This window comes from Hyla sarda, chromosome 6, assembly GCF_029499605.1.
Source record: "Hyla sarda isolate aHylSar1 chromosome 6, aHylSar1.hap1, whole genome shotgun sequence".
In the NCBI taxonomy this organism is placed as follows: domain Eukaryota; kingdom Metazoa; phylum Chordata; class Amphibia; order Anura; family Hylidae; genus Hyla; species Hyla sarda.
The window spans coordinates 268,748,797-268,764,271 of record NC_079194.1 but is presented as its reverse complement, the minus strand read 5'-3'; the positions used below and the strand labels follow the sequence as shown (position 1 = coordinate 268,764,271).

The window sequence follows — 15,475 nt, the reverse complement described above, 5'->3', positions numbered from 1 at the left end:
GGATAAGGTGCGTTGTTAATTATCTCCTGCCCTATTAGCCCATATCAGTGGGTTAGATTCTTCTATCCTGCTGTCTGTTTCCCTTTAAATATTAGATGATGCCTGGTATTGCTGTCTAGATACACTATGGCATGACCCCTCACTGGCAGGGATCACTGTATTTTATGTGCTCCTCTGTAAGCACATTATAGCTCTGCAAAGTGACTCACCCGGGTGAAGGTTAATGCATTCATACCAGACGAATTCATGAGCAAAATAAAACACCATTTCCATGTTCTGCAATTAGCAGTCTTTCCCTTCTGTTCTCAGTCACCATCTTCGGCTTAAACTCACCGTGCCTTGACAGGTTTGCTGCTGCCTTGAGGAATTGTACAGCAATTTTGCAGCCCAGACCCACAGGGTTCTGGCAAGAATTATAACATTATGAAGTGTTTTGAGGCTTATAAAGAGAAATGTATGGTTCTTTTAATGTACTAAGTCATCTCCCTCCATGTGTTCTGTGCTTCAGACTGCACTGTGTGCAACTTATAAAGAATATTGTCAGCCAGTCTAAAGATAGCTATAGACACAGAAATTATTGTCTCAATGTAACTCCACGGGATAAACTTCCCTTCTGTGGTGTTAATCCAGTTCTACCTCTAAAAAGAAAGTTTAATCAGGATACATTTGTAAGTTATTGTCTTATATTTTGGAAAGCATTTTGCATGGCAAGCAACCCTACTGCCCTTAGAAGCTCTGGCCCATCAAATATTGAACATTCTCTTCTGTTTTCTTACATGGAAGGAGCAGCAGGTTCACTGTTAACAAAGTAGAGCATGTAGATAGGGACAGTGTGACAGCATTGGGTTCTCAGAGCTGCTTTTACTGCTTTAGAGCTAGTCTTCGTACCATAACCGGTCCATCCCACCCATCTTATATTATCCACCCCCTTTTCATAATTTGTGGGGGAAATAATCAGTACTGTGTGCACCAAAAATCTTGTTCAGTTTGCACCAAAAAAACTAATTTACATGATTCACACCACATTTTAAATGTGCTCAAAAAGTTTAAAGGAAATCGGTCATCAGTTTCATCTGCACTAACCTTTTGATACTGACAGGTAGTGCAGGTAACACCGATGACAACCATACTTACCTGGTCATGTTCCGTGCTGTGGTTCTTCCGCAATTTGATGCTGTACCTTCTGGACCAACTTGGAACATGGGCAGAGCCATGACATCACCGCTGCTGTTTGCTAGCAGTGGGACCCAGCTGAACATCATGCTCTGTCGGCCCTGGAACAGAGGATATGGTTGAAAAAAACACAGCATGGAATGGGACCAGGTAAGTATCGTTAGCAGTGTCACCTGCACTACCTGTGTGTACCGGCAGGTTAGTGCAGATGAAACTGATGAAAGATTTCCTTTAAGGGTGGCATGGCTTAAATTAGTCAAAAAATGCACCACTTTTGGCTGCCGTTAAAAACTCGGTACATTTTTGGACACTCTAGTCTGTTTACAGTTTCCACAGCAAATCTGCATCTAATATCCACACTGATTTTCAGCAGGGTTCCAAATCAGATATGACATTTTATACAGAATTTGGAGCAGATTTTAGGCAGCATGTTGTTTGGCACAGAAATTGGTGCAGCTTCTGCCCCAAAAACCGTGCAGTCTAAGTGAGCATGCCTTTAAAGGGTTTGTCCCATAATATTAAAGGACAACTGCAGCGTTATTACACTTATCCCCTATCCATAGGATAGGGGATAAGTGTATGATCGCAGGGGGTCCAACCGCTGGGACCTCCCGCGATATCCTGAACGGGGCCCCCGCATTAACGCTCTGAGCGCTAATGCGTGTTGCGTCGACCTAGAGAGGTCGACGGTTACGCCCCCTCCTCATACAGTTCTATGGGTGAGGCGGCGAGGCATGAACCCCGCCTCTCCCATAGAACTGCATGGAGGAGGCGTGTCGGCCGCGGATCCTTGGCCCTGTGCAGGAGATCGTGGGGGGTTCCCAGTGTTGGGACCCCCCGCGATCAAACACTCATCCCCTATCCTGTGGATAGGGGATAAGTTGTTTTCGGCCACAGATGGCCTTTAAGTTAATCCCTATCCACAGTATAGGGTATAACAAGCAGATAGGTGAGAATCTGACTGCTGGAACCGCTGCCGATCCTGAGGATGTGGACACAGTTGTCCCTGGAGTGAACAGTGCGGACCACACCTGCGCAGCTACTGCTCCAAACATTATCTATGGTGCCGCTTAACATTACCATGCACAGACATGGTCTGCACCATTCACTTTGGGGACAATTATGTCCTCATCCTCACGATCCGTGGGAGTTCCAGAAGTCAGACCTTCACCAGTCTTCTTGTTATCCCCTATACTGCAGGTAGGGGATAACTTAATGAGATGAGAATATCGCTTAAAACTGCTGCTTTAGCCTTTAAAGCAGTGGTCTCCAAACTGTGGACCTCCAGATGTTGCAAAACTACAACTCCCAGCATGCCAGGAGAGCCAACAGCATATCAAATTTTCCTTTCCCACACACAATGAGACAGTCCACCAGCACTAATTAGCAGGAGCCATACATCACCATACATATTACCTTCATACCCTTACAGACCAAATCCTCTATACTGAGACCAGTATAAAAGGAGGAAATATTCCCACCATACAGTGACAGATATCAACTCTGCACAGGCTCTGCAGACCATTTAAGTGATTACATACAGTTACATCAGGCGACTCACAGGTGACGTCTTCTCTAATTGGAGTCCTTAACTCTCCTTTTTCTTCTCCATCTTGCCCAGACCGTCATGACTATTCCTTCCAGCCACAACTCGTCTCCACAGAACCTGCCAGACAAACATTTTAGGCTCTTTTACATCACCTATAGCGCTCCAGAAAGTAATAATAACCCCCTTATGCAGACAGTACTGTGGGCAGATAAGTGGGTTGAGGAAGAGTAGATAGGTCCCCACATTAAGTTTCCCAAGTAGGTAGGTGCCACCATTTAGATAGCTGTCACCTGTAGGCAGTAGAAGTAGGTGGGGGTTACCTCCTGTAGGTAGGTCACCCTGTAGATAGTAGCCACCTGTATATAGTTGCCGTCCTCCATATATAGTAGTAGCAGCAGCCCCCCCCCATTTAGGTAGTAGGTAGCAGAAGCCTCTTTTAGGGAGTAGTTGTAGCAGTCCCATTTAGGTAATAGTAGCCTCCTTTAGGTCTTCATAGTAGCCCTCTTTATGTATTCAAAGTAGCCCCGTTTAGGTAGGAATAGTAGCGCCCCTTTAGGTACACATAGTAGCCCTCTTTAGGTAGCAATAGTATTCCCTTTTAGGTAGTAACAGTAGCCTAGTAGCCCCCTTTTAGGCAGTCATAGTAGCCCCCTTTAGGTAGGAACATTAGCTTAGTAGCCCCCTTTATGTAGTGATAGTGGCCCCATTTAGGTAGGAATAGTAGCCTAGTAGCCCCATTTAGGTAGGGATAGTAGCCCTCTTTGGGTAGGAATAGTAGTCCCCTTTAGGTAGGAATAGTAGCTTAGTAGCCCCTTTTAGGTAGGAATAGTAGCCGTGTATCCCCCTTTAGGATGTAAAAGTAGTCAAGAGTTAAAAAAACAAAACAAAAAAAAAACATTTTAAAACATGCACATGGCTCCCGCGTCGCATGTCTACCCACTGGTCTGAGCTCTGGTGCAGCCGGCCAGCCTTCCCTGTGCTCGGCACTGTCCACCGGTCAAATGCCTGATTTACAGTCCAGCTCTGATATCAGTTGGGGGGGGGGGGCATTGCCCCCTCTGGCCCATCCTTGGCGACGTCACTGCTGTTGTTCTAATGTGAAAAAGACCAATGCAGAAATGCTTCCAATATGTCCTTTTAGGGTCTATTCACACGTACAGTATTTTGTGCAGATTTAATGAGCAGGATTTCAAGCTGTGTTTAGTCATTTAGTTTACATTGAAATCTGCAGCAGAAAATCCTGCGCATCAAATCTGCACAGAATATTGTACATGTGAATAGACCAGTCATTTCTTTTAGTGTCAGTTAGGTGTTGCTGTTTTAAAAACAGCAGGCGTATAAATCTGCGCTGAAACCATTGGGACGCAGTTTGCAGGCGGAAAAGACAAAGTTGGATGTGAAATTGCCAAGATTTTGCATCCAAATTAGTGCTGACATTTTTTGTAAATGAGGGAGGCCTTAGTCTTTTTACGCTCATAAGCATTCCAATGTAATATCTGTACCTACTTACAGCAGTGAAGGGAGAAGCAACCCATATGGATGCATTGGAGCTAGAAATTCCAACTTCTCCTTTTAGGGTTTTTTTTTTTTTTTTTTTGCATTCTAGCATTTTGAATACCATGAAGAGACAGCTTTTAGAAGTTTGGGACAAATAACATTATCCAAAATGTTGAAATGCAATGATAATATAAGAAATCAAAGCTTCTGCTATGAAGGTTCTTTGTTGAAAATGGTAGGATGAGGTGGATCTCTTACTTACTTGGCCTACTTTGCTTGGACATCATATTTTTAGAGCTTTCCTGAGATGAAAGAAATAGTAATAAAACAAAGGAGCAAGTGTTTGATTTCAGGAACAGAGGGACCTTAAGGGGAAAATGTCCATCTGTCGTTTATCTCTTCAATTAATATACTCTAGAGACTTCCACAAACTACTACTTTAGCCAAGTGTAATTTCTCCTTTTGTTCTCTGTTGTTACATAGAATCTCTCTCTCGTTGTCTTCATTTACTAGTCTCACTAATGTAAATATTTTACTCCATTTTACCAGTGGAGAAGCCACAATGCTCCTGAGGTCTCTGTCAGCAGAAAGGATTAATTGTGGTGGCCTAATTCAGCAAAACAGTGCAAACTTTCACCACATTTCTTGTCCCTCATTACTCAGGATTGCTTTGTATCCACTGGGGCCCAGCTTTAAAGTATGTCCCTTTCCATATATTCTAATCACTGAGCTCCAAGACTAGATTAAAAATTCTATGTAAATAAGACTATGATGTTCCAGGTGAATGAATTACGGAAAATGTTACCACTTTTCCTTAGTTTTCATTTGTGAAAACTAAAGCGCAGTTTGATCTGTTAATATTATTTGCCACTTGGAGATTAATATTTCAGTTTATGTTGTCCACTGAAATGTAAACATTAAAGGGTATGAACACTTTTTGCACTGGCTTTTTTATCATTTGTTTTTTGAATGCAAAATTATGCAACTTTCTAAACTGTCTTCATGATCTATTGTTTTGCTTCTGCAGAGTTTAAGTCCATCACTTGGCTATCTGTCCTTGTATATGTCAGAAAAATCCATCAGACAGCTATGTGCCTTACATTAGCAAGGAGGGGTTATAAACAACAGACATGAGTGTGGAGAGTTGGAACAGCGTTCATGGAGGTCAGTCAAATAGATAGGGAGAACAGGTGGTATAGATAAAAGCAGTTTGCAGGGAAGAAGTACATGGGCTGTTTACAAGTGTAGAGAGAGATGTCAGAGCACCCACAAGAACTCTAGACTCCTAAACAAATTTATTATTCCTGAACCTAGTGCAGACCTGGCAAAATATTGGACATTTTTGCACAAATAACTGTTTATGCAAAAATGTGCAGCCTTTTTGGCTTGGTCTACGCCTCACACACCAAGTGAGCTTGCAGCATGGCACAAATGTGGTCCCTCCCTGAACCAAATTTACTACAGTTTACTGCAATCAGGCTTAAAGGACATCTGCAGCAAAAGACAAGTTATCCCCTATCCACAGGATGAGGGATAAGTGTCTGATCGTGGGGGGGGGGGGGGGGGGGGTCTCATTGCTGGGACCCCCCATGATCTCCCAAATGGGACCCCCACGTTGCCGCTCTATGTGAGCGGCTAATGCGCGTAGTGTCGACTGTGCGCCCCCTACATGCCCCCTCCCCATACAGCTCTATGGGAGAGGCGGGGAAGCACGAACGTTGTCTCCCCACCACTCCCATAGAACTACATGGAGGAGGCATGTCGGCCGCGACGTTATGCTGTGGCTGGCACGCCTCCTGCATGGGAGAGCCGTGGCCCTGTGCAGGAGATCGCAGGGGGTCCCAGCGGTCGGACCCCCCGCGATCAAACACTTATTCCCTATCCTGTGGATTTGAGGCAGATGTCCTTTAAAGGGAATCTGTCATCAGTGTCACCCACACTAACTTGTTGTTACAGGCAGGTAGTATGGTTGACACTAATAATAAGAATACTTACCTATCCTTGATGTGTGGTCCTGTTTGCCCGTTATCTTCCTTGTTTGGGCAGCAGGACCGAATGAAGAAGCAGCAATGGTGACGTCAGCATTCTCCTTGAGTGCAGTCCGTGCAACAAGCCTGCTTCCCAAACAAGAAAGATAACTGGACCATAGACTGGGAATAGGTGAATATCTTTATCATCAGTATCACCCGCAATACAAGCCTGTACCAACAGGAAAATGCAAGTGGCACCGATGACAAATTCCCTTTAAATTGTAGCAGAAATCTAGGCCAGCTTAGAGCTACCGGTTCTTAATAAATCCGGCATGTGGTACAGGGGGAGCAGTTTACTAAAGAATCAGGGTATGGATATGCTTGTCATAGTAAATTCCCCCCACAAATCTCACATCCAGTTTTGCAAAGAGGACATATCCACATGAGAAAAGTTTAAATCAAGTTGACTGCAAACTAAATATTAGGGGGGGAGAAAGGGAATGAAGATTGCAGACTCAACTTAATGCAACATTTTTTAACTTAAAGGTGCATTACCCCACACCGGATTCACTGTAGATTTTAAACTGTGGATCCGCAATTGTGGATCCACAGTGTTGTAAAATCCACTGTTGCAGGGTTTGCATATTTTTACAAGGCAATTAAAAAATTCGTAAGAATTGCCTTGTAAAATCCACAATTGCATTTTTTACGACTTCTAATCTGCAGCGGATCCTGTGTGTGTAAATGCACCCTAATGGGGTATTCCCATCTTATCATTTAGATGTGAGTAGGCCCCAAAATGAAAAATAACAAAAATACTAATTTCCTTTTTTTTCTCTGAAATCCTCCATTTGGCTGTTTCAGTGAACTTATCCTCTTTGTTGTCTGCTCATTGCTTAGGGTTATGGCCACCATTGCAATATTGCAGTGATGGCCGAGCTTAGCCCTGTCTTCTGTTCCTGGCTGAGTCCGAGAGCTAGTGTACCTGCATCATGATATGCCTGCACTCCAGGCCCAATCCATTCTCTTTCTCTATAGACTTCAGTTGGAGGAGTGGTGGTGTACATGTTCAGGCAAGCCTAGCTGACGTCACTGTACCGACACTTTACTGTCACTCAGGCACCAGTTTCCTTCCCTGCATTTAGACCAGTGAAGAGGAAGCGCTGTAGCAGAGGCAGGTGAACAGGGCAGATCGGAATACCCCTTTAAGTTAATCACTAACAAATGTAAAAATGTTTTTTTTGTTTTTCCATGACAGAGATTTCCGTAACCTTTTAAAGGGGTAGTCCAGTATTAGACTAAAAGCAGCACAACTCCTGTCCACAGGTCAGTCATGTGTAGTACTGCACCTTAGTCCCATTTCCTTCAATGGAACTGAGCTGCAATACCAGGCACTACCTGTTTACAGTAGCTGTTGGTCGTGTTCTTCTAATACTGGAAAACCCCTTTAAAGGTTGGCTCCCTAAGACAACCCCTGCTGGGTCCAGCTTTACTAACCACTGGTGATTAGCCATAATTACTAGCAGAATCCTTATCATAGGCTTCTGCAGAAGAACATGACATCCTGGCCATTCAAATAAACACACTTAGAGTAGTATATCTCTGTTCTGGTACATGGAGGAGGGTCCCAAGTGGGAGATGTCCTAATAGTGTATGGTCTTTATGGAGCAGCCTTAATAATATCATTTTTCTTATGATCCCAGTTTCTGACTGTTGTCGAAAATAAAGGTTCTCGGCAGTTAAGCGCCTATCGCATGTATGGCCCTTTTTACATTGGAATCATTAAAAAGTGCTTAAAATAAGTACTAGAACCTGTTCATTCAGTACAGTACTCTTTTACCTATTTTCCTATTTGAATGTTACCAAATTGCCACTTCTCTATTGTTGCAGTAATCTATAGCCGCCATATACATTTAAAAAAATGTTGTTCAAACCAACTGATATCGGTCAAAGGTGTATGGGGCTCTTCCAACTACTTTTACAGAAATATAAGCCACCACCAGTGGTGTCTGTCAGTGGCTTACCCCTCCTCTCTCCATTTAGAACATTCATGTGCATAGAGAAATCGGCAGAGAGAGTTGTTGGCTGAATGCACATATCATGTGTATGGTTACCTTTATCTGTAGATATCTTATCTGTAAATGAGTTACAAGCCCATTTATCTGTATAACCACTAACTGATTGACTAAAAATAGCAGAAATTTTATTTCATAACAATTTTTCCTTTCCAAAAGCAACAATATTCTATGTAGTGGGATAACAATTAATTTGGGGCCCCCCCTGTGAGACCTACTGATCCAACTTTGATGTGTAATGTCCTTAAAACAAGTCAAAATGAGGCTCAGTAGTGTGTCTGGCCTCCACGTGCCTGTATGACCTCCCTACAACGCCTGGGCATGCTCCTGAAGAGGTGGTCACCACCTGCAGAACCACTCCTTTATTGAGGTGTCTTGCTAATTGCCTATAATTTCCACCTGTTGTCTGTTCCATTTGCACAACAGTATGTGAAATTGATTGTCAATCAGTGTTGCTTCCTGAGTGGACAGCGTGATTTCACAGAAATGTAATTGAATTTTAGTTACATTATGTTGTTTAAGTGTTCCCTTTTAGTTTTTTTGAGCAGTGTACTTACATTTGTTTTTTTTTAAATGTCACTGTAGTGTACAATATAAAGCATAGATAAAATATTACAATTATCTGTTTTACAAGTTAAGTAAATGAACAAGTGAGGACTGCCACACACTGCACCCTCTGAATATAATACTGCCAGACACTGCACCCTCTGAATATAATACTGCCAGACCACCGAAAAAACACTAAGACTTAACCTTTAATGAATCGCTTAAAAAGGATCCAAAATGGGTCCTAAACCATCAACAAAACACAACATATACAGGGATGTGGAAATCCTATAGCCCGACGCCCGGGACAAGTAGTTTTGGGCGCCGGACAGGTGAATTGTTTATAGATTTAGCCCTGTATCGGGCTAGCAGGGACAGACTTCCCCCTTATTTTTCTTTAATGTCGGTGTGAGGCGCAGGAGCGGGTATAAGTCTGTACCTCACACCAGCACTCCCCGAGGATGCAGCTCTACACAAGAAGACACAGGAGGGTGAGAGAGAGGATGTAGACAGCTCCGTACACAGCTCCATCCCCCGCACTCAGCTCTACCCCTCCCCCTCCCCCTCGCTCTGTCTAGACAGGACCTAATCCACCACGGGGAGGTTGCTTGTTTGTACGGGGAAAACACAGAGCAGGGGGGAGGGGAGAGAGGAGAGCACGGAAATCTCACCTCACACCGGCCGGGACTACAGCTCTGATGTCCACTCATGGCGGCTTAGGTGAGGAGACCAAGAATACAGGGGGCAGCAGGAAGGGTGGTTGTATAGAATGGTGTGAGTGTATGTGTGATGTTTATGTAATGTATGATGGGGGGTAAGCGGCAGGTGTATGTATGATGTGTACATATGTATGGTGTATATCAGTGTTTCCCAACCAGGGTGCCTCCAGCTGTTGCAAAACTACAACTCCCAGCATGCCCTGGGCATGCTGGGAGATGTAGTTTTGCAACAGCTGGAGGCACCCTGGTTGGGAAACACTGGTGGATATGTATGGTGTGAGTGTATGTGTGTATGATGTCTGTCTATGTGTGATGTGTATGTAATGTATGATGTGTGTATAATGTCTAAGTGTGATGTGTGTGTATGTGATGTATGACGTGGGGGGGGGCAGTGGCGGGGGTGTGTGTGTGTGTGTGTGTGTGTATGTATATGGGGGCAGTGGCTGGTGCATGTATGATGTGTATGCATGAATGTTTTGTATAGGAGCGGACTGTCACATTGGGCATTAGGGCAGTTGTGCCATCTAATTTTATTTATTTTTAGTGGCACCCGCACTGAATTGCACCCCCAGAATCCCACCCTTCATACTCACCCGACGACCAAGAGCCCCACGGATGCACACAAACACGCCCGAACCAAAACTACAACTCCCAGCATGTTGGACCATAACCTAAACTGTAGAACTATAAAGTGTAACATGCTGGGAGTTGTAGTTTTGGTTCGGGTCAGCTGCAGAGCTATAGGCTGCATCAGGGCATGCTGGGTGTTGTAGTTACTAACTGTAATTCCCTGTATTCCTTGACACAGCCTATGGCTCTGCAGCTGACAAAAACCAAAACTACAACTCCCAGCATGTCCCACAATAACCTTAACTGTACTATACAGTGCAACATGCTGCAACACCCACACAACCATAGACTGTATCAGGGCATGCTGGGAGTTGTAGTTATCTAGTAACTAAATGCAACTTCCAGCATTTTCTGACACAAAATGCACCATATAAACTGGAGAAGCAGAACCCCCCCCCCAGTAACACATAAGTCCCTATTGAGACTGAAAAATAGTGATTAAAATATTTTAAAAAGTGCGTATATATGTGAATAAGCCCCTTTCCTAATAAAAGTTTCCAATTTTCTTTAAATAAAAATAATGTACAAAAATAAACATAAGTGGTATCGCTACATGTGGAAATGTCCAGACTATTAAAATATGATGTTAATTAAACTGTACGGGGAACGGTGTAAATGTAAATAAGAGTCCAGAATTGTTCATTTTTGGTCACTTCATATGAGAAATTTTTTATAAGGTGATCAAAAAGTTACATTTAGACTTTTCTGGACTTACCTCGGGTGTAAGAGGAGCTACAGCTCTCCCGCCGCTAATAGCCTGGCATGCTGCGATCGCCTATTAACCCATTAGATCACCGCTGTCAGCAGTGTCTAAAGGGATCTTATATCCATCCCTGGTGGTCTAGTGGGGGGAATCAGACTATTTTGGTTGAAATTATTTCATCAACCAGGACAAGTAGATTTTCTTGAGGGACAAGTAGATTGTGTTCCGCTTTAGTCCCTTGGACAAGTAGTTTTTTTTTAAATTGCCACACCCCTGATATACAAAAAAAAAATGATAGTGTGCTTGTTCTGTAACTCACGCCCAGCACCCCCAATCAGGGTCTAGGCCAAGAACATGAAAAAAAATATAGATAAAGATTAGCAACAAATTGAATTGAAAATGAGGCAGGTACCTTCCTTTATATTTAAACTGGGAATTCTGGCACAAAAAAAAATTGGCCACCAGCAGCTCTCTTTCATCCATCCTGCTCCTCATCTGGCCATCGGAAGGATTGTCTTCCATCTCTATCCAGCCCCCTGACCGTCCCCTGATGAACAGGGGGGCGTGAAACGTGTTGGGACACCTTAATGTCTTTCTAGCATACCGGTCAAACAAACTGATAAGTATCATTCATGTTTTTTATAGTCACCCATTGTTGAAGTTGAACCCGCTGTACTATAAATGATGATTTTGTTAGATTTAGCATCTCTGCTATATTCCGGGATTGCAAAACTGGTGCAAATATGTTTCTTGCTGTGGGGTGATAGTATCATCTACATACAATCTTCTCAGAGTATTGATTTGGGCAATTTTTTGTACTCTGTATTACATAGCGGATTTACCTACATAGTGTGGGTGCTCACTGGTGTACTCTTGTTATTACTGTTTCTATTTGTCTTCAGATCAGGATTATCCTTTACTATCCAAACAGTTACTCAGGGTACCCCAGTGAGAGAGAGCTTCCATTCCTATTCACTAGGTTCTGGAGCGGGGCTGCCCTTATCAGGGTGTTAACTCCGCCTAGGAGTAGGTTTAGAGTAAGGGTGAGCTAGGGCGACTATAAGGTAGTAGCCAACCACATCATGTTGGCATATCGCTCCCATTAGTCCCCTCCCCTCTCTAACCCTTACCTATACCCCACCTTTAGTCAGGTGATTATAATCAATACTTTCTGTCTGTATTATTATTTTTTGTCATCTAGACCGGTATAGCAAGTGTATTTTGTTGCTAATTTTTTATCTACATTTTTTTCTTGTTCTTAGCCTAGACCCTGATAGGGGGTGCTGGGTGTGAGTTACAGAACAAGCATTCTTTTTTTTGTATATCTTGTGTTTTGTTGATGGTTTAGGACCTGTTTTGGATCCTTTTATTATGATTCGTTAAAGGTTAAGTCTTACTGTTTTTTCGTTGATTTGCCTCTTTGATACAATAAAAAATATCTGCTTATGGTGATATTTTGTAACACTGCCAGACACTGCAGCCTCTGATTATAATACTGCCAGACACTGTACCCTCTGAATTTAATACTGCCAGACACTGCACCCTTTGAATATAATACTACCACACACTGTACCCTCTGAATATAATACTACCGCACACTGTGGCCTTAGAATATAATACTACTATACACTGTGCACTTTAAATAAAATACTACCACCCACTGCTAACTCTGCAAATAAAATTAACACACACTGGCACTCTATCTTCCTTTCTGACACCAACCTCAGTGCAGCTTCGCTCTGCCTACCGACGTCATTCAATGCAGCTGGTAAATACTACCACACACTGTGGCCTCAGAATACAATACTACCACTCACTGCTACCTCTGCATATAGAACAAACACACACATTGGCACTCTGTGTTCATGTGGCAGGGTTTCGGTAAGCTGCTCTGAGCTACCACAGATTTTTTACCACAGATACGGCATTGATCACGACTTCTAAAGGGTTAAATGACGGGTGGCCGCTGCCTACCGTAAGCAGTGTGTATGGATACTGATGGTAGACGACACTTTGCTTTGAAACAAGCGCCACTTAAGGTGTCGGGGCATACAGGTATGCCCTGCGTCCTAAAGAAGTTATCCCATACGGTGAACGGAGTAAACTTAAAAAAATACCAAACACCAGAATTGTGGGTTGTTTTTTTTATCACATCATACTACAGAAAAAATTAATTAAAATGTGATCAAAATGTCATATTAATACTACAATGGTACAAATAAAAACTACAGATCATGGCACACAAAATTAGCCCTCATAGAGCCCAGTAACAAAAAAGAAAAGAAAAAAAAAGTTTATAGTGGTCAGAAAATGGCCAATCAAAAATAAATAAAAACATTCTAAAAAAAGTTCAGAATTTTTTATAATTAGCAAAACATGAGGCAACATATACAAATTGGGTATTGTTTCATTGGTGCCGACCTAAAGTATCAAGATTACATGTTTGACCGCCAATTAATGTCGTAAAAAAGGAAAAACACCAAATTAGTAAAATTGCAATTTTTTGCAAATATTTTTATTTCCATTTTGGAGCATATGTTGTACAAAAAAAATTAACACGTTACAAAGTACAAATGATCTCACAAAAAATAAGCCCTTATATGGGTGTGTAGATGAAAAAATAATAGTGATGGCTATTAACCCCTTAAGGACGCAGGACGTAAATGTACGTCCTGGTGAGGTGGTACTTAACGCACCAGGACGTACATTTACGTCCTAAGCATAACCGCGGGCATCGGAGCGATGCCCGTGTCATGCGTGGCTGATCCCGGCTGCTAATCGCAGCCAGGGACCCGCCGGCAATGGCCGACGCCCGCGATCTCGCGGGCGTCCGTCATTAACCCCTCAGGTGCCGGGATCAATACAGATCCCGGCATCTGCGGGAGTTCGCGATTAAAATGAACGATCGGATCGCCCGCAGCGCTGCTGCGGGGATCCGATCATTCATAACGCCGCACGGAGGTCCCCTCACCTTCCTCCGTGCGGCTCCCGGCGTCTCCTGCTCTGGTCTGTGATCGAGCAGACCAGAGCAGGAGATGACCGATAATACTGATCTGTTCTATGTCCTATACATAGAACAGATCAGTATTAGCAATCATGGTATTGCTATGAATAGTCCCCTATGGGGACTATTCAAGTGTAAAAAAAAATGTAAAAAAATGTAAAAGTAAAAGTAAAAAAAAAGTGAAAAATCCCCTCCCCCAATAAAAAAGTAAAACGTCCGTTTTTTCCTATTTTACCCCCAAAAAGCGTAAAAAACATTTTTATAGACATATTTGGTATCGCCGCGTGCGTAAATGTCCGAACTATTAAAATAAAATGTTAATGATCCCGTACGGTGAACGGCGTGAACGAAAAAAAATTTTAAAAGTCCAAAATTCCTACTTTTTTAATACATTTTATTAAAAAAAAAATTATAAAAAATGTATTAAAAGTTTTTTATATACAAATGTGGTATAAAAAAAAAGTACAGATCATGGCGCATAAAATGAGCCCCCATACCGCCGCTTATACTGAAAAATAAAAGTTATAGGTCATCAAAATAAAGGGATTATAAACGTACTAATTTGGTTAAAAAGTTTGTGATTTTTTTTAAGCGCAACAATAATATAAAAGTATATAATAATGGGTATCATTTTAATCGTATTGACCCTCAGAATAAAGAACACATGTCATTTTTACCATAAATTGTACGGCGTGAAAACAAAACCTTCCAAAATTAGCAAAATTGCGTTTTTCGTTTTAATTTCCCCACAAAAATAGTGTTTTTTGGTTGCGCCATACATTTTATGATATAATGAGTGATGTCATTACAAAGGACAACTGGTCACGCAAAAAATAAGCCCTCATACTAGTCTGTGGATGAAAATATAAAAGAGTTATGATTTTTAGAAGGCGAGGAGGAAAAAATGAAAACGTAAAAATTAAATTGTCTGAGTCCTTAAGGCCAAAATGGGCTGAGTCCTTAAGGGGTTAAAGGGCGAGGAGGGAAAAAAAAGTGCAACAATGAAAATTGGCCTGGTCCTTAAGGGGTTAATAGTTTGGACATTTCCGTATGCAGCACTGCCACTAATTTATATTTTTGTTGACATTATTTTATATGAAAAATGGGAAAAGGGGGGTGATTCAAACTTTTATTCGGGAAGGGGCTTACTCACATTTATTATCTTTTTAAAATATATTTTATTCCCTATTTTTTAGCCCAATAGGAGAACATTACATATGATCTTTTGATTGCAAACACTGAACAATGCGTTGCCATAACACGGCACTGATCAGTGTTATTGGCTGCGCGCTGGTTCTTCCTTGTGGCGCAGCTTCCCCAAATTAAGATACAACTCCCAGCATGTTGCACTATATAGTAGTATAGGTTATGGTACAACATGCTGGGAGTTGTAGTTTTGGGCTTAATGCAGAGCCATAGGCTGTTTCAAGGAATGCTGAGAGTTGTAGTTATTAACTATAACAACCAGCATGCCCTGATACAGCCTATGGGTATGCTGGTGACCCAAAACTACAACTCATGCTGCACTAACCTGTAATTTAAACATTTACAGCAGGTCTGGCTGCCACTTCCCATTATAAAGATTTAGGCTTCTATCCGGTGGGGCCTC

At 42.3% G+C, this 15,475-nt stretch overlaps 1 protein-coding gene across 11 annotated transcripts in view; it reads left to right on the top strand.

Moving 5' to 3' along the window:
• Positions 1 to 15,475, top strand: part of LOC130277036 (ADP-ribose glycohydrolase MACROD1-like) — a 656,083-nt gene that overhangs the window by 124,397 nt on the left and 516,211 nt on the right. Inside the window, exons 4-5 of one of the 11 annotated variants that reach the window (XM_056527274.1) lie at positions 5,247 to 5,383; positions 7,228 to 7,357. The exons of the other annotated variants lie outside the window; for them this stretch is intronic. Of the exons in view, the coding sequence (XP_056383249.1) occupies positions 5,247 to 5,353 (107 nt within the window). The 3' untranslated portion in view covers positions 5,354 to 5,383; positions 7,228 to 7,357. Of the gene's footprint in view, positions 1 to 5,246; positions 5,384 to 7,227; positions 7,358 to 15,475 lie in introns of those variants that run through there. 11 annotated transcript variants of the gene reach the window in all.